The 27,313-nt window shown below is 41.6% G+C and overlaps 1 protein-coding gene across 5 annotated transcripts in view; it reads left to right on the top strand.

Annotated features, from left to right (window-relative positions):
* TNRC6C (trinucleotide repeat containing adaptor 6C) overlaps positions 1-27,313 on the top strand; it is a 128,277-nt gene that overhangs the window by 93,157 nt on the left and 7,807 nt on the right. For 3 of the 5 annotated variants that reach the window (XM_083147868.1, XM_083147867.1, XM_083147869.1), the window contains 14 exons: positions 5,375-5,538; positions 7,426-7,506; positions 8,147-8,204; positions 8,437-8,582; positions 10,559-10,732; positions 11,056-11,202; positions 11,709-11,828; positions 13,661-13,744; positions 15,307-15,538; positions 16,293-16,448; positions 18,686-18,871; positions 19,091-19,234; positions 23,450-23,644; positions 24,888-24,958. In XM_083147868.1, coding sequence (XP_083003994.1) covers positions 5,375-5,538; positions 7,426-7,506; positions 8,147-8,204; positions 8,437-8,582; positions 10,559-10,732; positions 11,056-11,202; positions 11,709-11,828; positions 13,661-13,744; positions 15,307-15,538; positions 16,293-16,448; positions 18,686-18,871; positions 19,091-19,234; positions 23,450-23,644; positions 24,888-24,958 — 1,958 coding nt within the window. Of the gene's footprint in view, positions 1-5,374; positions 5,539-7,424; positions 7,507-8,146; positions 8,205-8,436; positions 8,583-10,558; positions 10,733-11,055; positions 11,203-11,708; positions 11,829-13,660; positions 13,745-15,306; positions 15,539-16,292; positions 16,449-18,685; positions 18,872-19,090; positions 19,235-23,449; positions 23,645-24,887; positions 24,959-27,313 lie in introns of all 5 variants that reach the window. The other 2 variants (XM_083147865.1, XM_083147866.1) reach the window with 2 other exon arrangements.

The following is a 27,313-nucleotide window of genomic DNA, read 5'->3' as shown; positions in this document are numbered from 1 at the left end:
TCTGTTATTTCAAATAATGGGGCAGATGTATTAAGCCTAGAGAAGAGTTAAAGTGGAGATAAAGTGAAAGGAGATAAAGCACCAGCCAATCAACTCCCAACTGTTATATTCAAACACAGTTCATTGGCTGGTGCTTAATCTCCTTTCGCTTATCTCAACTTTATCTCCAGTTTATCTCTTCCCCAGGCTTAATACATCTGTATTTTAGACTTGGAATTAAGATGATCAGGTTATGCAGGTTTTTTTTCAAGGTGACTAAACACAAAATATAACCTTAATTTTTTCAGAGACTGGTCAATATTATAATGAATAATAAAAATAATGTAAAACTGTAATCTGGCAAACAACTTGCTTTTTCTCTGAAGTATCGCACCATGTTATGTACATAACTTCAGTCAATTGTCAAGTCCAGTGCTCTAGTAGTCTGTAAGTGTGCACATGTTCTAAGTGTCACCCCTTATTAACTTACATTATGGGTGTATTACTGTTTTTACTTCTAAATATTCTTGGAATTAACTTCCACCGTAAAAATAATTGTTTAAGTAATGTTTATGTCCATGAATTACCAGGCTTGTTCTAATGATGTTTTAGTGACCTAAAGGGGTGTACACACGAGTTGCTGCTGGGAGATTTTGACGAAGCAATTTTGAGAAGTCAAAATCGTCCAGTCGCTGCCGGAGATAAGCTGGACGGCCATTCCCCTGCTGAAGCCTGTGTGTACAGCCAAATAGACACTGTAGCGTCTGGCAAGAAAATTCTTGCCTGCAGTGTCTATTAGGCCTGGTGATAGTGACACTGCAGGACTGCGTATCGCTACAGCCCACTGTGTTCACGTGGGATGATTCAGGGACACATTGTTAGTGATTTTGATGATGTAGTCAAAATCGCTTAGATGAATCACCCCATGTGTAAACGGCTTAAGGTGCCTGATTCAGACATTGGCCAATTTTGTTATCTCTGCCTCATCTTCAATCTAAGATGCAACTTACTGTGATGGTTGCAGCCCGTGGCCATCTTAGGAAGACTCCACTACAAAGCCAAGATACCCCTGTTTTAAAAAACACAGTCCAGCACCGCCCAGGTTCCAGACCCAAACGGCTGAGGATTGGCAGAACTACATGTGAGCTCAAAGAAACCTTTCTGCACATGTGCAGAATGTGTCCTGCTATTGCGTATATCCCTGCCATCTGAGTTATACGTGAACCATTGGGTTTTCTTAAAAGTCTTGGATATTGTCGAGTAGCTCATCCCAGCCTTACGCAGCTCTACAATTTTGTCCCTGGTGTCCTTAGACAACTCTCTGGTCTTGGCCATGGTGGACATGTTGCAGTCTGACTGTTTGAGGGTGTGGACAGGTGTCTGTTATACAGATAACCATTTCAAACAGGTGCCATTAATACACGTAACAAGAGGATAGAAGAGCTTAATAAAGAAGAAATAACAGGTCAGTCAGAGCCAGAAAGCTTGCTGGTTGGTAGGTGTACAAATAAAATGTTTAAAAAGAATACAACTTGATTTTAGTTTTTTTTCCGCATTCTGTCTCTCACAGTTGAAGTGTACCTTTGATGGAAATTACAGACCTCACCTTGCACAATTGGTGGATGTCCAAATACTTTTTCGCCCCACTGTATACAATTCAAAATTAAAGCATGCATTTTTCATATTACTTGTTTTCATCTGAATGTAAAAATCGGAAATCAAATTTGTGCTACTTCTGTTTATATGCAGAACGCCACCACTGTAACACCCTTAAGAAGTGTAGATCTTGTAATATTAGGAAAGATTTTACATTTAAGCCATAAACCCCTTTGGACTTTTAATGCCTAATTTAGTGATTTCAAAATAAGTAAAAAAACGTAGACATATGACATCCGGCTTGTAAATGTATCAACTGTTGCTCTATCCACTTAATAAAAGTGGATAGAGCAATTCCAAAAATTAAAAAAAGTACACATATACAGTACTGTAGGTGATTTATTTATTTATTAACAGTTTCTTATATAGCGCATACATATTCCGCAGCGCTTTACAGAGAATATTTGAACATTCACATCAGTCCCTGCCCCAGTGGAGCTTACAATCTATATTCCCTACCACATTTACATGAACACAGACATTCTAGGGTTAATTTTGTTAGGAGCCAATTAGCCTACCAGTATATTTTTGGATTGTGGGAGGAAACCGGAGTACCCGGAGGAAACCCACGCAAGTACAGGGTTAATATACAAACTCTGCACAGTTAGAGCCATGGTGAGAATCGAACCCATGACCTCAGCGCTGTGAGGCAGTAATGCTAACCATTACACCGTCCGTACTGCCCCATTCAGAATAGGTATTAAAGGCTTGAATACTGGTTTGAATGACATAACTCAGCAGATGCCCAGAATGCAGAATTCTTGATTCTCGGCTGGCATTTTTGTCAATGCACCTGGAGGGGCTATATTGGGAAGGGAATGGCTATTCTAATGAAGACAGAGTACAAAAAGGACATGTTTGTTCAACTGCTAATTGGTGCACACAATTATATGCATAAAAAAGTATATGTTGTTTGCCTATAGTCAGGGACAGGTGTAAAATCAAGAATATGATCATGATGACTGTCAAAGTTTAGGATTGGATGTTTGTAAGTATACCTCTGCCTCTGCAGATAGCTGTTTATTTTTTTTATTTTTTGTGTGCTTATTTTTTCTTTTTTTTTCTGGATACAAGAGTTGTCTACAATGTTAGGATTTAGAAGTCTTAGTTATACATATTAATGAAACAACGGCCTGTAAATGCATCAACATGACGTTTAATATTTGTAGACTTTAATTTGTACAGAATAAGGCAAAACAATAAATAAATGCACTTAAATAGGGATGGGGAACCTTCTACCCACCAGCTGTTGATAAATTACACATCCCAGCATGCCTTGCAACAGGTTTAGCATGGACAAATAGAAAAACTGTAGCAGGACATGCTGGGATGTGTAGTTAAACAAAAGCTGGAGGGTCGAAGGTTCCCCATTCCTGCACTAAAGAATGTACTTTGACTGTATGTCTATGATTTTTTTTATAAATTAACAATTAAAATGTGGTCATTGCTACCATGCAGGTTTGTGAATGAAAGCATGCCTCCATCAAAGGAAACTACTATGGACCTGAAAAAGTTACAAAGGGATTTGTGAAGACTTTGGTCTTCATCAATCTTTGTCTAGCAGATAATGTAAAAATGGAGGACATTCATTACTCCTCCCTGGAATGTTCTTTCAAAAACAATTACTGAAAGAGCAGGCCTATAATATTTTAAGATCTTAGTCTATTCCGTGGTAACGATATTTAAAAAATGAAGTGAAAATGAATGACCTCAGCATTGCAGGTGATCGCTGGTGCACAACGGATGACCAAACGACCACAAACGATGCAGGACCTTTTTCTATAGAAAAAACAAACAATGTTAATGACCATAGTCAAATTAACCTGCATGCATGGACGATGGCTATGGTCATTAACAACCCGCGGGTACAGGCATCGTTGGTAATTGTCTGTCATTCACAGCATAAACACTAGATGATGTTAACAGATTCACCTCCTAAACGACCCTGAACTGAGTCGTTCTTGGTTGTTCAGGAGGTGATTTATAATGGGGTCGTTCATCATAAGAAGACTTCGTAGTGTGTGTAGGGGCCTTAACACTGAACAAGATTCATGTTCATGGGAGAAAAGCAAGGAGGGAGTCACCTCTCCAAGAAGAATGTTCATTGCTACCAAGTTAAAGTTTGTAAAACAACAGAACCTGAAAGATCCACAAGACTATTAGAATGGGTATATTTATATTATTGTAATGGCTGCACAAGGAGGCTGCCACTCTCCAGCCTATATATCCTGCTTGTGTTTACTGTGAATGCCTGTCCTGATAATGGCACCCTCTGCACCAGTGGTTCCCAAACTCAGTCATTTAAAGCCATAAAGGTTTTAAAGATATCCATGGCTAAGCACAGAAGGTTAAATTAATCCGACCTGAGGTAATAATTAGTTCAGCTGTGTCCAAGCATTAACATACTGTATTTAGAAACTGGAACATCAGTGTTGCTCTTCCACTAAAATGTACAATTGGAGGTATGAATTCAGACAGGAAGCATTCTCTTAGAATCCGTAAAAAGTCAGATTCCTCTTTCAGACTGCCAGATGGTGAGGCGTAGTAATGAACTCCAGAGCAAACGTGCGGTATCTATTGCTCCAGGGCCACTCCAGATGTGTGGCATGGACAGCCAATTCATGAAGCTCCTGATGAACAGCTTTTGTGCTGATGTGACTTTTATAGGCAGTTTTAAACTGTGAGCTTTGTTTCCTAGAACAAATGATTTGACTACAAGTATTTCATTGGAAGTCAAGGAGCTTTTCAGTATTACCCATCCTACGACTATTTCGTGACTATGGACAATGCTTGTATATATGCTTGCTTTTATGCACCTGAATTGGTATCCACATACTTTCACTACATAGGGGTCGATCCTATTAGGTGCGGATGATATGCACCCGCGAATCATTGCGGCACCAGGGTGCAAGCCATTTTAATAAAATTTGGCTCAGCAAGGGGTACGAGATTGGCTTAATTCGGGTGCCGATTTCAGCATTTAAATGGCACCCAAACGGCAACTCGTACCCTTCGTCACTAATAGGATCGACCCCCATAGAGTATAATTTAGCAAGGTGTTTTCTCTGGCATTGCCTAGCCTTTTTTTTATATTTATCAAATGGTCTACACCACTCCTCTCTCACTCCATCTCTCTGCTTTCATGTGATCCCTCTCCAATCTCTTGATCTTTCTTCTACGTTTTCCCCCCAACTTATTTTGTGTATATGTGTATATATATATATATATGTGTATATGTATGTGTGTATATATATATATATATATATATATATATATATATATCCGCTCCTTCACCTTCTGCTCCATCATGTGTTCCCTCTCGCTACCCACCCTTGTCACTCATATCCCTCTTGCCCCATTGACTCACTTTCCTGCTCCTATTTCGCAGTACCTCCAACCACTATTATTTGTCAATTGACCGTTGCGCTGTCATCATGCCGGTGCACATGAGTCTGGTACATACAGAGCACAACCGCCCCTTCAGTAACCAGCTTGCATTTGTTGTCTATGAGGGTGGGGATGCAGAGGGGAGTAGGTAGTGTTTTTTTGAGATTTTTTTTGTTTTATGATTATTCCTAATTAAGTTCCACAAGCATCACGCACTTTAGGTTGTACATGTATGGACATGTGACATGTTCTATGAACATTTAGATTTATTATATAGAATTTTCAAAGGTAAAATGTAAAGCAGGTAACTTACTGTAGCTTCCCAAATAACATCACTTGTTTCTCTCTTTAGCACCTAAATCTATGCAAGAAGGTTGGGGAAGTGGCGTAGAGGAAATCGGACTCAGCCAGTGGGAGGACGAGGAAAGTGATGTATGGAATAATGCTGCTTCCCAAGACAGTAGCTCATCCTGCAGTAGTTGGGGTAATGGTTCCAAGAAAGGACTTTCCAACAAGGTATGGGTCCATAATGCAGCAGGCTTCTAAACCGTTTGCTACATTGTCAAGTCTAATATATGTCACCTTTTATATAGGTGTATGTTCCATTTCAGTGCTCTGCAAATCAGGAAATCTTTATACCAACCTTTATACAGATGTGTCCTCATGGTATCCAGATGATAGGTTGACAGTGTCTAGATAGATGGTCAATAGGTCCACACCATAGGGTTGACATGCACAAGGTCAACATTGACAAACTGTCGACGTCGCAATGTTCGACACCTGAGAAGGTCGACATGAGTTTTTCATGGGGTGTTTTTGGTACATGTTTCCTAGCACGGCACCCCTGATTTTGATTGTATTACATCTTATACAATCGCATTGCATCGCATGCAATATAGCGGCATGCGATGCAATCCGATTTTTTTATAATATTTAATGGTAAATGCACCCCCATTGGCAACTCCACCCCCACTATCAACGCCAACCCGAAGCATGGCGAGCACAGCGGTACGCGTCCTCCGACCTTTTCATACCCCAACTATACACGTCGGCGTGGAGTTGATTTTTGATAGTGTGGCGAGCGCAGCGAGCCTCCAAGCCCGAATCGTGGCGAGCGGACACTAAGTACTTTACCGCGCTTCGGGCTCAAATTCTGCATCCCCTCGCAGGGCACGCTGCACTCGCCATGCTTTGGGCTTGTTGGCTCGCTGCGCTCACCACACTATCTGAAATCAATTCTACACCGACGTGGATAGTGGGGGTATGAAAAGGTCAGAGGGCGCGTACCGCTGCCCCTTGCGGGCTCGCTGCGCTCGCCACGCTACGGGTTGGCGTTGATCCTGGGGGTGGCGTTGACTATGGGGGGGCATTTAACATTGTAAGGACCCATCAGGGTGCTTGTACAATAAAAAATCGTATACGATCGCATCGTATGCCATAGTATAGCATACGATGCCATGCGATATTTTATTGTACAATATCGCATCGCATACCATCGTATACCTTATTTAGTGTAATGGTATACGATGCGATGGGTGCCGTGCTAGGAAACAAGTACCTTTTTTTTTACTTTTTCATACTTTAAGATCCATGTGGACTCTGAATGTGAATGGTCAATTGTGCCGAATGTAGTGGAGCAAGGAACCTGGCCCAAAGAATGGGCTACACTAATTGCAGGTTCAAGTGCTCAGGTAACGACGTTGATGCCAAAAAATGTTGACCATTTCCATGTTGACATTTTGTCATTGTTTACCCTTCAGTATCAACCTACTGACCTCAGATGCACCGAGACCAGTAGCATGTCGTTATGTTTTCTTTAAGTTGGGAATCTTAGTCCCGTGACAGCTGCAGTGAAAAGACACTCACTGTTTAGTAGAGACGCTGGTCTGTGACTTAGCAGGGGCAGAAATTGATTTTATACACATCCAAAGCCTCAGATTAGGCACAGCAGAAAATGGTGTGAGGATAGTTGAGGCTACTCACATCAAAGTCCTATTTGCAGAGATTCAATGGTATATGTATGAAGCTTGGAGAAGTGGTATCTATACTCCAAAAAACGTTATGTGCAAGGTTATCATGCACCAGCCAATCAGCTCCAATATGTAAATTTACACTTAGGAGCTGATTGGCTGGTGCATTATCACAATGCACATGATGTTCTTTATGAGGATATATCCCACTTCTCCAAGCTTCACACATTTACCCCTCTGACTCTGTTGCACACACACAGATGTAGAGATCTTGCAACATCCCATATGCTATTAATACAGCTTTGCCACTTACCAATAGTTTTATTTCCGCAATACATTATGATCAAAAAAGGAGAATTGGCTTGGCTGAGTCACCCGGACCTGGTACGCCGAGAGTGGCTATATTATTTTTATGTCTTATCTATTGAAACAGGGCATGAAGATTACAAACAAGTCTGATGAGGCCTGGATTATGACCCGATTGACTAAACAGCTCACTGACATGGGTTTTCCGGTGAGTTAATATTCTCTTAAATGGACCATTCTCAAAATGATTGTAAATGCTACACGATCTGATGGTGAATTAGGTCACCCAAAACAAAATACAGGACCAGTGAAACCTGTGTGTTTTCATGAGCAATAGCCATGTTTTTACTTGCAAGCGGGACCCCGGGGGCAGGAGAAACATAATCTCTGATGAGCCACGGCTTGAGACGGTTTGTCAGGGATAATCGAATAGACCCTGGGGCAGCAATTACCCGCAATCTGTGAACGCGCACAATTGCATACCCCTCTTTAATTATGTTAGCAAATTAGGGTCATGTAACTAGCTTTTGTATATGCCTTTTTACGTGCTTCATGCTCTTTGTGGATAATCTTTTACTATCAAGGCTGGTCTCCAATTATCTGTGGTAATGGACTCCAGTTAGCCCCAATATGTGGCACTTATTGGGGAGTATGCTTTGGGCGCCTCAGGAACGCAAATCATAGTCTGCGTTAAGCAGCTCTTAGTAATGGTAATGGAATCGGGAGCTTTTCTCAAATCACATGTATCATTGCATGATGTGTACAGGAAATACTGTTGGTAAAATATTTCAAATTGAAAGTCTTAAAAGTTGTGCAAACCTCTTGAAGTTAAGTTTTTTTCTCCATAGAAAGAGCCTGCTGAAGAAGCCTTGAAGAGTAACAATATGAATCTGGACCAGGCCATGAGTGAGTCTTTATCAATGAGCGAAAACAGTGACAGTCATTTTATCAAGTTTTATTATAGCTGACTGGCATCAATCATACTTTCCAGTTAGGCACAATTGTAAATATCTTCATTCTCTGGACTGAATGTAAAATTGTAATTTGTTGCTGCACAAAAGCCCATGGAGAAAATATTTTAATGCATTTAGATAAGTTGGTATTAAATGCATTTAAGTCTGTGCTTCCTAATTTCTAGGCGCTCTCCTGGAAAAGAAGGTGGAAATGGACAAGCGTGGATTGGGAATGTCCGACTACAACACAATGGTCGCCAAACCCTTGAACTGCCGCCCGTCACCGATCTCCAAAGAGTCTTCCATGGACCGCCCCACTTTCCTGGACAAGGTGGATATAGAAAAAGGGATTTGCCTGTGTTTCTTATTTTAAGCACTGTATTTTAAATAATTGTGTGTACTAGAGGTGCATTTTTTAGTTTACAGCATGGGTATTCAAACTGTGGCCCTCCAGATGTTGTGAAAATACAAATCCCAGCATGCCTTGCCACAGTTTTAACACTCCCTTATAGCAAAACTGTGGCAAGGCATGCTGGGATTTGTAGTTTCACAACATCTGGAGGGCCGACTTGAAGACCCATGGTTTACAGCATAGTCACAAGTGATTTAAAGCTTCATTTTTATGTAAGAATATAGAAAACCCGCTCCATACCTTTCTCCCTTAGACTTTTTTTACTTACAGCCAAAACCATGCCAACATGTAACTAGAATCGCACAGCTACATTCACGTCCTGAGGCATCATTGCTTGATCTCCATAAGCATGTTTAGAATTGTTATTTCAATTTAGGATGTACCCCTTCATGTTTTAATTTCCAAAGTATACTTAAGTGTGAACTTATAGCTATAATATTATGTTTATAATTATTTATCATTAGTCACGAAACTTTGACATGTAGCTAATGGGTGATTTCAGTTTGCTGCAATACTGTACTGTCTGTGTGCACAGTTGCATGTAAAGGCAGCTGAATTTGTGTTCTCTGCCTAGTGTCTATATTAGTCTGCTAGGAATATTATTAACTAGAGCTGTTGGTGATGTTGGCGGTGTTGCACATACATGACTTGGCTTCACACTGTAATAAGACTTGATGTCTGCTATCCTGCAGAATGTATGTTGGGTGACTGAAGCAAAGGATTTATGTTCTGCTGAGTGAACAGCTGAGCTGTAGAAGAACACAGTCTTCTGGCCATGTGCCGCTCTTCTCCTAAATGTCAGTAAAGCTATTAGGTCATGAGAAATCGCTGGCTCTGCCCAACCTCCCAGTCTACACTTACTTATTTAAAGAGTCTGTACTAAGATGTGTTTGGCCAAACAAGGAATTGCAATGTTTTGTGGAGTTTGAGAACAAACACAAAGTATATTTTATTCAATGGTCTATGTTCGTAGGATTTTTCCGATGTTTTTATGCAGTCTGCAGTATAATTGCGGTTATATTTTTAGAGGGGTATTCAATTAGCTGCAGGGTTTACCTGTGCTGGAGGTATTCAGTTAGCAGGGTTCCCCTACATCAGACTAAGGAGGTATGCAATCCTCTGCCACTATTCTGAAGGGGGAAATAGCGGCAGGACCCTATTCAATGCTGTCTTTAGCATTGAAGAGGGATCACGGCAGAACAAGCCCGACTTTAGAAGCTGTCAGGCCCGTTCTGCCGATAACGAGCGTGGATTGTCGCGATCCCAGCCGCAGATCGACAATCGGGTATTTACGCAGACACAACCACTTTTCGCCGATCGGCAGGCGGGATTTTGAATCCCGTCTGCCAATTTTCTGTCGGGTAAAATGCAAATGGGCCTGGATCATGGCTGTCGGGAAGGATCGACGGCCATGATTTGGGATTGCATACACCCCTAAACCTCGTAGCTCATGGGGGGGAAAAAACCCTGCAAAATTAGCTCCTGTGCAGGGAAAAAAACATTAATTCCACAGTTTACTTGGAATTAGTGGGTTTCAATGCTAAAATCCCGATTTTCAGGGTGAGAAAAAGGCTATTTAATTGAATAGACTTTTCACATGCCATAGGTATTTTTTTTCCTGCCAGTTAGTCGTGGTGTAAACCTTATGGTTAATTGTATACCCCCCCCCCCTTCCTAGCCTACCCACCCCTCCAGTCAGCCCCTACACTACCAAACCTGCAAGTTTATGGAAAACACTGTTACTAGCTTTAGGATGTAAGTGTATAGTAATTAATAGATTACATTTCTGTGAAAGAATGCCTCTATCCTTTCTTTCTGTGTGTCATGATACCACTTATTTAACTTGTTTCCTTTTACCCTTCCCTCTATCTCTGGTGTTGTTGGGCTGAATCCAGCTCACCATCTCTCTCTCTAATCAGGATGGCGGCCTAGTGGAAGAGCCCACTACTTCACCATTTTTGCCTTCACCAAGCCTGAAGCTCCCCCATCCAAACAGTGCACTCCCTAACCAGGCCCTAGGTGGCATGACGCCAGGCCTAAACATGCAGAACTTGAATTCCTCTAGACAGGTAAGCCAAATTTCCTTGACCTGCATGTTATATAACATTGATCCTTGAAAAACACACATTATTAGGGTTCCATGGGGACCAAGTTTGAACAACACTGGGCTATAGTCATTTTAACCAGTACATGGCCAAGTCCCTTTTATTTCAGCTGTGTAGATATCACATAGCCAAAAAACGTAACCGTAAAATGTAAATCAACATTTCCACCAGTCTGTGTATCCCTGCAAAGATAATTTCCTTAAATAGTACATACAGTCCTGAAGAGAAAACCGAAATGAAAGTGTATTAATACGGAAATGAATATACATTCTCATCTATATACACAGATACAGAGTGGCAATCTGGGTATGTTTGGCAATAGCGGAGCAGCACAAGCCAGGTCCATGCAACAGCCACAACAGCCGTCAGTGCAACCTCTAAACTCATCCCAGCCTAGTCTTCGTGCTCAAGTGCCTCAGTTTTTATCCCCTCAGGTCAGTCAGCATGTGTTTGAACTCATTGCTTCATGGAGGTTGTTATCTAAACAGAATAAGTTTTAAGTGATGTATTTTTAAAACTTGCTTCTTTTCAGGTCATTGAAGTTTTAATACTGATACTATTTGTCTTCAGTCTATAAATTGCCAGATATGTTCTGCATCTTAATAAGCTGATAGAGATTACAAATAATAATGTGCATATAAAGACTAAATGACCCATAATTAGTGGTGCTTGGGAATTGAAACTCAAGTGACCTTTAAACTACTGTTTAGTTTCATATTAAAAACGAGTAAGCCCGCTCGAAGCAAAAGCTTCGAAAGCTAGTCTGCTACCTTCTGTGTTTATGCATGTGTGAGAAATAGATGTAGTTTCAATATCTGCTGGCAGTGTTTAGGAGACTCACGGACACTAGGCATATATATAGATGATAGGTATAAACTTTAGTGCTCAATGACTGTAATAAGCGTCTGTTATGATGATCGGTTTCATTTCCATTCTGCAGGTTCAAGCACAGCTTTTGCAGTTTGCAGCAAAAAACATTGGTCTCAACCCTGCACTATTAACCTCGCCAATTAATCCTCAGCATATGACCATGTTGAACCAGCTCTATCAGCTGCAGCTGGTGAGCATATTACATTATAATCATTAAAGTTTTTTTGTTTATGAGTATAGTTGAAGGTAATTATTATGGTTTCTATGCAGCTAAGCTACTGTACATATGTGACTGGTGTGCCTAAGCTCTCAGGCGAACTTTCCACAGTCAGACATGTTTATTTTCAGTTCTAAACTGTTTTCATTATTTTATATTTCTATGGTGCCACAAGAGGGCTATAGCACGAACTTAGCCAATTACCTTACAGTTTTAAATGAGTATACATTAAATGGTATAGATTGATACATACACAAGAAACATATTAGTATAGATAGATACATAATAACCTGTAAAATGTACAAGTGGTATGCAGCGCCGTACATATAGAATACAATAGAACAGTACAGGGTATACAGAACTAGACATAACAGCAACAGAAGAACAAAAACAGAGCACAATTAACAGCACAAATCTTAGTACACAATACAGCTGAGATATAGGGAAGTGAGGGGTAGATTTATTAAGCTCGGTGAAGTGATACATGGTCTGGTTTTTATCACTGGCCAATCAGCTCCTACCTGTAATTTTTCAAACCAAGCCTGTAACTTCACAGTTAGGAGCAGATTGGCCGGTGATAAAGTACCAGCCACATTATCACTTCACCGAGCTTAATAAATCTGCCCCTGGGTGAGAAGATATGCAGGTATAGATTGTAGGTGAGTAAAGGCCCAAACATACACACGGGGCTGAAAGTTGCTCAAAACACCCAGTTTGAGCGGCTTTCCGCTCCCGCATCATCGCCGGGATAGCAGTTCATCTGCTGGTGTTACCAGCAGATGAGCGGCTTTGAGGATGGCTTTGCACTGAGCAGCTTTCCCCCCAGCGATGAAAACGATAATCGCTGTCCATGCACACTGGGCAAAATCGCCCAGTGTGTATGGACCTTAAGAGAGCTGTAATTGAAATGCAAGAAGGGTGCTGTGAGAACAGGAGGGAAGAGGGCCCTGCTCTAAGGAGCTTACAGTCTAGAAGGAAGGGGAGACAGACAGGTGACATGAGGTGCAGGTAAGGAGACCTGAGGCAAGAAGTGAGTGTGGCAGGGATAGTTAGGACATGAGGCAGCAGGCAGAGAGAATGGGCAAAGTAGTCCTCTCCCTCCTCTCCCCCCTCCACCTCCACCCTTGACCCCTAACAGCCCTGCACTGCCACAACACACCCTGCTAGGGGCAGAAAGCATGCAGAGTGAATAGGAGGGAGTATATATCAAGCATCCTCAATCCTACACAGGATTGAGGATATATCAAACATGAGAAACAAAAGAGCTTATATTTACTAAAGCTTCTAAAAATAAAGAGGTCATGTTGCTCTTAGAAACCAATCAGATACTGGCTATCATTTTCTAGGATGTAAATGAAATGATAGATAGAATCTGATTGAGTCCTATTGGCAACATCACCATGTTTAATTTTCGGAAGCTTTAGCAAATTTAACCCATAGTCCTGTTATCATTTAATGAACGGATGAATTAACCACATACAGCTGTCTACGGTGGCAGATTGTCTCTACTGCAGTACTGGTCTAAAATAGAAATGTATTTATTTCAAGTAATACATTGTAAGAGGATGTGTATTACTGAGCTATATAATACACTAAACAATGTATTTTATCTTCGTGGTTCTTATCTGAAAATTTAAACTGGAATTTAGTATTTTTTTATGTACTTATTGAATGATGTTGCATTCAGAAATATGTAAAATAATACAAGCCTCTGATTTTAATTAATTTTATTTGTTTCAAATATTGTCCACTTCATGTCTTTCCATCATCTCAACTCTGTGACCCACTTCTCCATGCACCTGCAGGCGTATCAGCGTTTACAACTCCAGCAGCAGATGTTACAGGCTCAGCGTAATGTTTCCGGACCCATGAGACAACAGGAGCAGCAAGTAGGTCAAACCTGCTTATCTTAGTTGTTCATAGCTCACTACATAAACTCCAGCTTGCTTACTGCAGTTTTATGTCATTAGCCTATGTTAAACTAAACCTTCTTGCCTCAAACAATCACTTACATACAATTTTCAGATTAACCCTCTCATGCATGAATCTGATAACCTAATGCTAAATTTATTTTAAATGTTTTTATTCGTTTTCAGGGCCTCTTTTTTTTTAAACTATTAAACTTGAGGCGCTATACACATGCCCACTTGAGTGGACAATATGCATCTGCTTAGTTGGTGTGGTTTTTGTTTTTTTTTTACAAAAAAGATGGTAAAATGTCTGATATAATTCAAATGTGTTCTTATTTTGATTGCTATATTTTACTTTCTTCAGAAACACTGTGTTGTTTGTGTAGGAATAAAACGCTGCCACTAGACATATTTTCTGGGCTTGGTCGAAGTCTGCTTTTGCATGTAGCCCACAAATAATGCTTTACATTACCCTCAACTGCCATGCATACTTGTACTTTGGATGTCCCCACTCCTTTAGAAGCACGGAGAAGAGACCTAGCTTAGACCCTTTGGTGCACGGGCTGGTATCTCACATCGGTAGGTCCTTTCCCCAACACTGGAAAATTACACAATTTTTCCATCCAATATGATGCAATGCAAGTCATTTAGCACCAAACTCTCAACACGTCAGCATGATTCCCATAATTATCTACCCATCCTGCCCACTTCACCAGGAAGCGGGTGGGATTCTGGAGATCCACCTCATTTTCTAGGGATGCTGGTGGCTAACCAACAATCTGGGAGTCTCCCCCACAAGTTACAGGACGATAGGAATATATATACTGTAGTGCAATATGGCTTTAGCAAGGTGCACATTTATGTGTTGTTGCTCCAAACTGCATATATTTCAAAGTACTTCCAAAAATAGGATGGTCTTAAGTCTAATCATTGAGCATTCCAACACGGGCCCAAATATATATAAATTTTGGATGGAATGCAGCTTGTCGCTAGTCTCCACATGCATACTGGCGTCTAGTAACACCATATCCATGAGGATTTTGTGGTAAGAGCTGTTCTTTGCGATGATAGGACTTCCATGTTTAGCACCAGTGACACATGCCCCACCAGGAATGCTGGGAGAGATTTGGTTGGATCCCTCAGAGCAAGGAGCCTTGAAAGAAGCCCATTGATTTCACTAGGACAACGCATCCAGGCCCGGAATGTATTGCGTTTCGGCAATTGGATGCAACGCCTCTAACTACAATGGAAAAAGTTGCAGAAACAGTTTGTAACTTGCAAAATATACAAATAAGGGAAGGGGCTCCTTACTACAGGAGTACCTACAAAAGTATCCCTCTGCACACATCTGCAAGTCAGCAAAAACTTTTATTTTATACTTGTGTTTATTTTTAAAAGGAGCTCTAAAAAGCATGTATACTGTCTCGCTCAACTATAGTGCTAAAGGATGTGTTTATTAAGGGATTTTAGCAGTGGATAAGGTATTCTCCTTTTATATGGACTTGAATAAGTACAGCTCATTTGCTTTATTCCACCTGCAGGTTGCACGTACAATCAATAACATGCAGCAGCAGATACAGCAACATCAGCGTCAGCTGGCCCAGGCTCTGCTAATGAAGCAGCAGCCTCCCCCTTCACATCCACCCTTACATCCTCCTGCAGGCAAGTCAACACTGGACAGCTTTTCACCCCATACCACAGGTCCAAGCCTGACTGACCTGCACACCAAAGAACAGCAGTCGTCTTCTAATAATTTCTCTCCATACCCAATTGGTACGTATAAATCAAGCTTCTGTATTTACTGTGCCAATGACTTCTGGCTATAATTGTATTTTTTTTTTTTATCTTCTTAAATTACATAAGTTTACAGCAAAAATCATTTGGTGTGACAGGAAATTCCTCTTACATGAACATTTTCAGTGTCAGTGCACGTTTTGCGTGTAAGGGACATTGCATTCCTATGCCGCCTTCTCTGATACTGTTTGCTAAATGAATTGTGCTCGTCTTAGCTCATTTTAAATACTCTGCCTCTGTCGCCCCTCAAACAAGATTACACTGTGTTTCTAGAAACAAATAATGACGAGTTTCCTAAGCAATAACTTCCTAATGTCCAGTTTTTTTAAATGTACTTTGTCATTGCTGAAATCGAACTGATGGGCTATCCCACCTGTTTGTCTCCCTTGGAAGTGACGACCATTAATTGCATATGAAGTTTGTTCCAGGATGTTCCAGTAGTGTGTCCTTATCCTCACAAACACACACACCCAACATGGCTTCTAACATGGCTCTTTAGATGTAAATGTGTGAATTGCCTTGAAAAAGCACACACTATGGCACTGACCACACATTTGAGTCTTGCAAGAAACCAATACAAACATCCTTAAATATGTATTATACTGTGCTGAACACTACTTCAAATTGAATAGACAAGACACTTTATAGCCATAATTTCAATTAAAAGTAGCACCAGAGATGAACACAATGTCCTGGAAATGAAGCATATTAATTGTGCATTTCTTCCATATAGTTCCCAACATGAATGTAAGCAGCATGGATATGACTGGTGGTTTATCAGTGAAGGATGCATCCCAGTCTCAGTCTCGCCTGCCTCAATGGACTCATCCCAATTCCATGGACAGCTTGGCAAACCCCTCTTCTCTTGACCCTAGTCCGAACAAACCCTGTAAGTCCCATTTTGTTACATATCCGATCAGAAGATTATATATACATATATATATTGATAGATAGATAGATAGATAGATACTGTATGCGCTATATTCCATTGTTAGTCTGAATGAATGATTATCACCATGTAGGTTATTCCTTTTTTCATGTCGTTACCACAATAAGATAAAATCCACCAATAGCGCTTACGAAGGAGTCACCGCTCACCGGTGGCCCCTGATGTTTAAGTGTCCTATTCATCACATGTTGCAGCTGAGGATACTTAATTACCAGACCAGTTAAGTATTTCTTCGGTGCAGGGACAGCTCCTACAAACCCCTGTCCCAGTAATCGGAAATAATGCTACAGAAGAAGTGATACTTATCGTTGCCGTCTCGCCATGTGTGACCCGAGGGCATTTATGAGCACGGCCACAAGTATCTTACTGCGGAGGAATCCATTTGGACATCCATCTCATAGTGGGGCTCTGGGAATCTACACCAACTTTACGTTTTTGAAATCTGTGGGGTACTGGACAACCCTTTTAGGCCTGTTAGATAAATCATGCAGAAACTATTGATTCCGCATGTGAAACGATCTCATTAGTGATGATGAATAGGCCCTTGAGTCTTTATTGGGCTGTGATAGGAAATTTTTACTCTGAATATTATACTATTTTTTATTTTATTTTGGTCCCCCAACGTCCACGCCGGCCTCATTGATCCTCTATAGCATCATCTCCGGTCCCAGGGGTGCATTGCATGCCATGCCGGTGACATCACGTCACGACCACGCACTCGCACAATGCATCCTTGGGACTGGAGATCCTGCTGAAGAGGATCCCGGAGGCTGCCATGGACATCGGGGGATGAGGTAAGTATGAAAAAAAAGGAGGGGGGGGGGGGTTTAAATATTCTGAAAAAACACAGTTTTTGGAATATTTAGGTTTTTGATCCAAGTGCTTTGGATCACCTACCTGAGTAATCTTACTCAAAATATGCGAAAGATCTCCCCTGCCAGGGCTTGGAAATCTGCATCTGAAAATGCAGACAATGGCCTAGCCATGTCTACAAAACAAGATGCTGCACTGTACTACCCCTGTCCTAACACTAAAACATTGGGGCACTCTGATGCAAGCTCGCAGGACCAGTTCTGCACAAATGCATAGGACTTTTATGCAAACCATTGGGTTTTGCGTAGAAATCTGAATCAGGCCCTTAAACAAGAGATGCTAACAATCAATAAACCACTAAGTAATAAATACATCATCATGTTCTGGGGTAATATATTTTTTATCATAATTCTTAATAAAGAACAGATTACAGTGATTTCATGTCATGTAAATAAATGCCCAATTGGTAAATTACAGTTTTCATTCAAAAACCTATTCATGACTATCAACAGATTAAATAAACAAGACCATCAGGGTGATATGTTCTATCAAGAAAGCAGTCTACCTGGACATTAAAATATTGATATGTTAAATACATGACTCAAATTAGTCATTAATAATATCTAACTTAAGCCCCAAGTGAGCGCTACCGCTCATTTTAGCCATTCTGAGCGATATCCCTCATTTTATTGACCATCGTGTATACACGCTGGCTGCTGAGCTCTCATGTGGATTGTTAGTGCATCCCCAGATGAGGGAGTGGATCGTTAACAACGGCCATGCCGGGTCAGGTCCCCGCTGCCACACATTGCCCAGTAGTAGTCCGTGTAAACCATTCATTAAGAACCTGTATAATAATGTATTATTTTGTAAGTACTTTACCCACAAAACATAATTGTTTCTTATCAACCGTTAAAACTAATGTGTTATTACCTGGTAGCACATTTAGAAAGCTTAAGAAATCCATGTACCTATTTAGCACCCATTGGGGTCTTATCCAATTAGCTATAGTGCCAATTGTTTGCTCAGACCAATTTATTTAGGTACTGTATCCCCCACACATGTGTTATACGAGGGTTCAATTTTCCTTGCAGCCTCAAGCACGAAATGCACCCTCATGGATTTAACACACTGGGGAAACTAAGGTTCCACATTTCATGCAGAGTCTAGAAGTTACTGTGCATTGCACAAGGTAAAATGCAGGTCGTGAAGCCCGGAGCTTTTGCCTGCATTGTAAACAATGCCCCTAATTGGACAAGTCCCATAATGTAGCAACTTAATTTTTTAAAATATATTATTGCATTCCTAGTGCACTGATCTTCTACTTAAATACCATGCTTTTTTTTCGGGGTGTTTTTCTGCAGCAAGTACTTTGCCTGGGAGTTTAAGCATTGGTCCTCCTGGAAAACCCTCTTTAGATGACTCCTACAGTCGGTACGATCTTCTCCAAAACAGTGAGTCACCCACAAGTCCTGTTGCGGACAGCTGGTCGCGTGCCAAATCAGAAAATGAGAAAATCTCTAATGGATCCAGTATCAACTGGCCTCCTGGTAAGTATTTTTTCATTTATGTGATGCCTACTTGCTAATTTACAACAATATCATATGTTCAAGAATTGGAAGCATTTTAGTACTCTACTATAGTGCATCAATTAATGTTTTACATGTTTGGCGTTTGATTTCTCTTTGTATTATTGGTGTATAATCAAAAACCTAAAAGCAGTTGCTCATGGCTATAAGTTTGACAGCTATATTTTAACGGAATTGCAGAATTTCATCCAGGAGTGCCTTGGAAAGGCCTGCAAAATATTGACCCCGAGAATGATCCTGATGTGACCCCTGGGAGCGTCCCAACTGGACCCACTATTAATACTACTATCCAGGATGTCAACCGCTATCTGCTCAAGAGTGGAGGTATCAAGATTTGAACAGCAAATATTCTTGGTTAATTATTCTATAAGAGAACATGCTAGGTTTATTTATTGATATAATCATTGATTGCTCAAGTGCTAATTTCCATGTTTTACTTCGAATGTAAAGAAGGTGATTGGGTTAGGTTTGCAAATAGCTTTTGACCTTGTTTGTTCATTTTAGCAGTGTTGAGATGAAAGATGTTTATTTCCCTTCCTCTTTGGTGGTACTGTTATCAAATATCACATTAGATACACTACCAATCGCAAGTTTTAGAACACCCTAATTTTTCCAGGGTTTTGATGAAATGCTGACATTGTAATTCTTGTGGCATTCGATGTACAATGGAAATTAAATTCCCCACACGGTGGTTCAAGTGTGGAGATAGGGCTAGCCATTTCATTATTTGGAGCCTTCAATGTAGTTCTTTTCATCAAAGATACAGTAGGTCTAGCAAGAGGTCCATACACACTGAGCGGCTATACCCCTGCCTGGCACTGTCAGCAGGGGGTGGATGGCTTTGCATAGTGCGGCGCTATGCAAAGCCATCCACAAAGCCGCTTACCTACAGGTAATACAAGCAGATTAACTTTTCCCACCAATGATGCGGGAGCGCGCATCACTGGGCTTTGAGCTGAAAGCCACTCGAACTTGGTGTTTTGACCGGCTTTCAGCTCAAAATCGCCCAGTGTGTGTGAGCCTTTAGTATGGAGGTATGTAATAGGTCATTATTTTGCTGTAGGATGGACCCTTGACCCGCTAATGCAGTGGTTCCCAACCTGTGCGCCTAGGCTCCCTGGGGTGCCTCGGAGCACTTGCAGGGGTTCCTCAGGTTGGTGGTCCAGAACCAATTCAAATAATTTATGGCCAATGAAATGGGCAAAATCAGTGCTTGGGGCTTCCAATTATAAAATATGTGGGGAAACAGAAGTGAATCATGTTCCTCACCACATAACTGGACCTAAGGATGACATTTAAGCACAACTTATTTCATTAATTATTATTTTTTTATATTCTTGGTAACAAACTTTGGCCTAGGGGTGCCCTGAAAAATATTTTGATACACTACTCTAGGGTGCCATGATTCCAAAAAGGTTTGCGAACCTCTGCACTAATGTATTACAAGGAATAGTTCTCAATTCATCCACTAGAGGGTACATGGACGCTGGGTATAGCCTGTAGAGGTGACCCTGGGCACCAAATAGTTGAATTTCCAGCAGCCCCAGGCTCCATCTCATCCTGCGAGCCAGGGGTTCCAGTAGTGTCAATCACACCATGCTTAATGCCCATAAGCCGTCCCAGTGCAGCTCGGGGTCATCCCCTCACTTACTGGATGAAGTAAGAAAAAAAGATTTATGTTTGGTTATCTTACCTGTTAAATCCATTGCTTTGAGTCACAGGTCATCCACCCTGATACACCTAGTTTGTTGGGGGATGTTCCTTGGATCCAGTTCTCTGTATGCTTGCCTGTGCAGGTGCCTTTCTGTGTTATACAGATTGTACTTCTCCCTCTCCCTCTCCTTCTCACTCCTGCCATGTGCTTTCTACCCTAACTGGCTGGCTGGTGGCTGATACAGTGGAGAGGGAGTCTGGGACTGCTGGGGACAAGTGTCCTTGTGCTTAGTGTGGACTCAAAGAAAATAATTTAACAGGTGAGGGCATCTATCCTGACGGTCTCTGAGATCAGGTATACTCCCCGGGGTATTTGATTTGAATACATGTGAAAATAAAAGTTAAAATCTAGCACAACACAGTATATAATGTTAAAATCATTTCCAGCCAATCTAAAATAAGCTCTCACTCAATCAGCATATTTGTCAACAATAAAAGTTTTATTTGACTCTGTGTAGCTGTTAGTGAAACAAATCTGTCACCTCTCCAGGTTACATTAGCAGGCAATACATGTGCAATTGAAGGATGCATATAGTTGGGTTGGGATCATTTGGTCTATTGCATTATGGTAGAAAGTCATTAGGTCGAATCCATTAGGTCGACATGCTAAAAGGTCGACATGATTCTAGGTCGACATGGGAAAAGGTCGACATGATTCTAGGTCGAAAGGTCATTAGTTCGACAGGGCATTAGTTCGACAAGGTCATTAGTTCGACATTGTCTATGTCGACATTCACAAGGTCGACATGGGGTTTTTCACTGTTTTTTTACCTGAATGTCAACACAGTCGACATGGACACAGTTTAAAGTGCACTGCATCCCCTCGCATCGCTCGCTGCGCTCGCAATGCGTCGGGCACGGTGCCTCGCTACGCTCGGCACACTATTTTATTCTCCCACCACGCCCTAGTGGATGGTAGGGCATGAAATACCGCCTGTCGGCACATGTTGGCTCAAAAAACAGTGAAAAACTCCATGTCGACATAGACAATGTCGAACTAATGACCTTGTCGAACTAATGACCTGTCGAACTAATGACCTTTCGAACTAGAATCATGTCGACCTTTTTCCATGTCGACCTAGCGTCATGTCGATCTTTTAGCATGTCGACCTAATGGATTCGACCTAATGACTTTCTACCATAATGCAGTAGACCAAATGACCGCATCATATATAGTTTAATACTGTGTCTAAAATAGACACACATTCAATAAACTTGATTGTCTGGGAATAAAAGGACCTTTTTTCAGTGCAGATATGGTCTGAAAGGGTGTAATGTACAGTAACTTAGAATGTGTAAGCTGGCAGTATATGTAAGAACAGCTATAGTGTAACACTATATATTTTTTTAAAAAGTCACTAGACTTATTGGAACACCCTCACATATTACCTTTTTTTCCACCAAAATCCTGGGTCAGACCCAGGATTTTTTAACCAGGATTCTGCTGGGTAGTACCTGGCTAAGACCCGGTCTCCACTACACCATCCTGGTAATTTCCCAGGTTGCCTCCTTTTCCACGGAACTCTGTAAAACCCGTAAAAGGCCAGCAAAACGTGGATGTCATTATAAATGATCTTTATGCACACTTTCCGTACAGGCAGGACAGCGCTCATAAACAGCCTCTCCCCAGCATGGATGCATCTCCTCAGGTCTCTGGTTGATTACATCAGCAACCAGCGTGCTGGAAGAACCAATCAGCGTTTTTCGGTTTTATCCCTTCTCAAAATCTCTGGTAAGAGCTGTTTCCACGGCTCATTACCCAGGTTTTACACGCTAAATACCCTGCTTGTTACCAAGGAAAAAATCCCAGGTCACTAGGCCCAGTATTTTTTCTTGTAGCCATTTCCACTGAGCCTATTACCGGGTCTACCCCGCAATTAACTGTGTTATTCCGGCAATGGAAAAAGGGGTATTGGTGAACTTATTTACAAGTGAAAAAAGATTTATTTGCATAGCACTGCATACAAGTTTACTAAATGTGTGCTCATTTCAGTAATTCTAGTAACTTATATAGCAAGTACTATGCTATTTTTATATGTGGGTACATGCACTGCCTATATACACATTCTGGGGTGGTGTTACACTCTTATGAACCTTGACTGCACTGAACAAAGAAACCATTGTTTGTAGACCGGCAAGATGATTAAATGTGAATGCATATGATCAGCGAGGACTCATACCTGATTGTAGGAGGGGGGCTGCCGCTGGCCACTTTGCTGGCACCACCCTGCTGCCGCCATCACTCATCTGCTGTTCCCGGTCCCCGACACAGTCCTGGTGCCTGTACAATGCTGATGACAGGGACCGGGGCATTGCCCATGTATGCTGACTCTGGATCCATAAAAGATTTCATGCTTCCTAGTCTATGTATGTTGGGATCACATGGGTTTATTAATATGTAAACTGCAGCTTTATACTTATTTTATAAACCCACCACTGTAGAACTCCTTTTGCCTACAAGCACGCTGCATGATTAACCAATGATTTCACATTTTGAGTGTTCCAGTCTTCAGTAGTCTTTAGACAGTGCCCAGACAAGGCTCCTTTGCATTGCTGCATTGCTGTTTCCTGAACAACACCCTTTTTTAAGTTGTTCTTTAAAATAACCATTCTAAGTTTATTATACAGATGTTTGCTGATCTTTAAATATCCATTACTTACCATGACATTGTTTCCCTACTATGGATTGGACTTCTGGTTCAAAAAAAAGTTTGACATTTGTCTCTATTATATTAAACCACATTACAGTGTGGTAGTTGATGATCAGATTATGTATTTCATTTTACATGCTTTGTTTTTAAATAATAATTTGTCTTTTCTTTCTAGCTAAGTTGTCTGATATTAAATCCACCTGGTCATCAAGTCCTATCGCCCACACTCAAGCATCCTTGTCTCATGAGTTGTGGAAAGTACCCAGAAATACAACCGCCCCAACAAGACCCCCACCTGGGTTAACCAATGCCAAGCCTTCCTCTGCCTGGGGCACAAACCAGTTGGGTTGGACCAGCTCCTACTCAACAGGTATAAACATTTATCTCATTCTCCAGTGGCCTAGAGTGTCCCTTAGGTTTCTTCACATAGGTCAATGGTTTTGCTTTACGAAAGAACTTGGGTGACAGGATAACTGTTTTGTTTTGCCACCTACATTTGTATTTGGATGGTGACTTTACAAACAATAGTAGATAATGTTCTGTAAACCGTATTGGATCATATGTTTGCAATAACGGATAATGATAGCTTCTAATATAATTTTACCTGAAATCACGGCCACCTTTTGGAATATTGGATCAATTGCCCAATGTCTGTTCTAATACCACAGCATGTGTAGCCAGTTTAACACTAACATAGAAACATAGAATTTGACGGCAGATAAGAACCACTTGGCCCATCTAGTCTGCCCCTTTTTTTAAACCTGTTACCTCAAACCATATTTGATCCTTATTTTTTTGTAAGGATATCAATATGCTTATCCCAAGCATGTTTAAATTGTACTACTGTATTTGCGTCTACCACCTCTGATGGGAGGCTATTCCACTTATCTACTACTCTTTCTGTGAAGTAATTCTTCCTCAAATTTCCCCTGAATCTTCCTCCCTCTAGTTTCAGTGCATGTCCTTGTGTTCTGTTGCTCCTCTTCCTGTGAAGAATGTCTCCCACCTGTACCTTGTTAAAGCCCTTGATATATTTGAAAGTTTCTATCATGTCCCCCCTTTCCCTTCTCTGCTCTAAAGTATCCTAACATCCTACTCCAACAGTACGAAGTGTCTCATTGACCTAATGTGTTAGGTTTCATACAGAAAGTCGGCAAAGTAACTATAGATCAAGTTATTTGGGATTTTTTGGCCCAAAAAGATGCTGACCTAAAGACATGTGAGAAGCTTTAAGTAGGGTAGTAATTCTAAAAATATAGCATCAGTAGAATGCCAGCACAGCACTGAGAATTGTATTTTACCTTCAGTGTCCATACTATACAGATGTAGCCAGGCTACTGCAGCTGATCACATTCGCAATTCTTTTTCATTGGTAGCATACATGTGCGTATATTCGCACTTAAGGTGTGAATAACCACAGCCAGGCGCATCTAGTTGTACCCTTAAAGCATGCATACACATCCCCAGATAAATGAGCCTGGCTACATCTGTATATGAAATAAATTAGATTTTGAGGGTTTATGTTGCTCTTTCATGTGTGTTTATTGTACTTTGTGAAATTTAAAAAAAAAAAATCATAAAATTTGTATATATTATATATATATGACCTGCAGGTTCTACTTGGAGCACAGACAGTTCAGGAAGAACTAGCAGCTGGCTGGTCCTGCGCAACCTCACTCCACAGGTACCATGGTGTTGTGTGTAATGTTTGCAAAACTTTTAATTACCCTTATAGTGCCCAAGGGGCATTTACTACTGGTTGTATTTAAATGGTATGTACGTACTAACCATTATAACGGTTTCATCTCAGCAGATCTAACCATGTTGTCCTCATACATCTAGCTTTAATATGCCATACAGTGTGAGATGACTTAAGGTGTCCATACACAGTGCAGTAGTTCAAAACACATGCGATATGCTAAAGCAGCGTGCGTTTTGAACTAGATGTGTTGCGATCTAGGCCAATAAAGTATGGACTGCACTTTTTGTAGCGTGCAATAGCATGTACATGGGAGTACTCATCACGGGATGCAGTCAATTTGCCGGCGGTCGGAATCCCGACACTGGAATCCCGACCGCCGAAATCCCGAGACTTTCTCCCTCCGTGGGTGTCCACGACACCCATTGAGGGAGAATAAAATAGCGTGCCTAGCGTAGCGAGGCACCGGGCCCGCTGCATGGCGAGCGCAGCGAGCCCGCAAGGGGGGGCGCTCCACGTCCCCCCCATGTCGGGATTTCGGCGGTCGGGATTCCGACCGCCGGCATTACATATCGGATCCTACATCACAAGGTAAAATCGAACCTTATGTGGCCACCCTTACACATGTGAGCCGCCAGGTCTCATGGATCTCTGCTAGTGCCGGGCATCTTATTTTACTAAAAATGCGTTTTATTCACAGTGTGAGGAGGTTAGGATGTACCAGGAGACTCTGCTGATTCCATTTGATATTGTGTGTAAATGAGTCTGTATACAGAGCACAAGATTCAGCGACTTGCCTGCACACAGCTATACAAGTGTTGCATATCAAATTAATCAGCATAGTCTATTGGTGAGGCTGCATCTCATAAATAGGGATTTGGACTTTGGGTCAACATGCATTTGGTCGAATTGATGAGTTGGACACAAGCAAAAGTTTGCCATGGTCGGCATGTATTTCATGATTTATTCTTTAGCCATCTCATGCTTGGACTACTATTAGGAATGGTAAAATACCCTGGCCAGAAAAGTACACTAATTGGGGTTCCACATGCTCGAATCTAAAATTTGACACAAAAATGTGAAAAACTCATGTCAACTTTTTCATGTGTCTACCATTTCCATGTGGACCTTTTGGGGTCGATCTGGACCAGTGGTTCCCAAATGTGCCATGGCACCCTGCAGTGCCTCGAGACACTTGCAGGTTGATTGGTGATCCAGAACCAATGTAAACTATTTATGGACCTGTTGTACGATTGCCAGAAACTTTACCCCAAATGGGGTAAAAATGAAATTCCTGGGGGTGATGGAGGGTCGCGCTGCCGAGACACAGCCAGGCGTGCATATGACTTTATATGCATGCCCAGCTGTGTCTCAGCAACGCGATCATCCAGTACCCCCAGGAATTTTATTTCATTGCATATAGAATCTATATATAGATTCTATATGCATGCCCAGCTGTGTGTGTTACAGTACTGTAGTGTACAAGGACCTGACTCAATTTGTCAGGCCCTTGTGTATAACACGCTTCCCTGTGTGATACCCAGGGCCCCGCCTCCATGTCCGCCTGCCCAGGGCAGGATTAAGCCTTCGGGGGACCTGGGTCACCTTACTCCGTAGGACTGTAAGAGACCTCACAGGCTCAGCGCTGCCTCTGATTAAAAACCTTCCAATGACAAGTCTGCTGCTGCTGTCCTCCATGGGCCTGGAAAGCATGTGCTGAGTTTCACTATTAAGAGCTCAGCACAAACCTCTCAGCCTCTGCTCTCTTGTGCAAAGTGTCATGGGACTTGTGCAGTCAGTGTGCCTGGGCTCCTGATGCACCATTAATCATTGTCACAATGGCAGGCAGGTGAAGCTGCAGCACTCCCCCACTCCCATGCACAAAACCTTTAGCTAAAAAAAACGAAAAAAAAAAAAAACACATGCCGACCATAGGGGGTCCCTAACTAGAGGGGGCCCAGGGTTATAGACCCGCTGTGCCCCCCCCCCCACACCTAAATCTGGCCCTGCACCCACCTCTTCAGTAGAAACCACTAGTTGCTGCACCATCTTGGTAGCGCACAGTCTGTACTGCCGCTGTGGCGCTGAGTTTCTTTGCCTGGTTTTAGGCTCCTATCAAGGTATACCCATCTCTAGTCTAAGGAAAAAAATTCCACAGTCACTATATCATCTTGAAATACTGACACTTAATACTTGCGTGGACGTCACATTGTCAATGGCCAGGGCTATTTTTCTGCAGGCTCCAGCAGGAACTGTGGCCCTTATTCTAGTTCACTCTTTCTGACAAAATATTTCTTAGATGGACAAAACCATGTGCACTGTAGGTGAGGCAGGTGTAAA

Source organism: Crinia signifera, chromosome 6, assembly GCF_055691185.1.
Source record: "Crinia signifera chromosome 6, ASM5569118v1, whole genome shotgun sequence".
NCBI lineage: Eukaryota > Metazoa > Chordata > Amphibia > Anura > Myobatrachidae > Crinia > Crinia signifera.
This window is presented reverse-complemented; position numbering and strand designations above follow the sequence as displayed.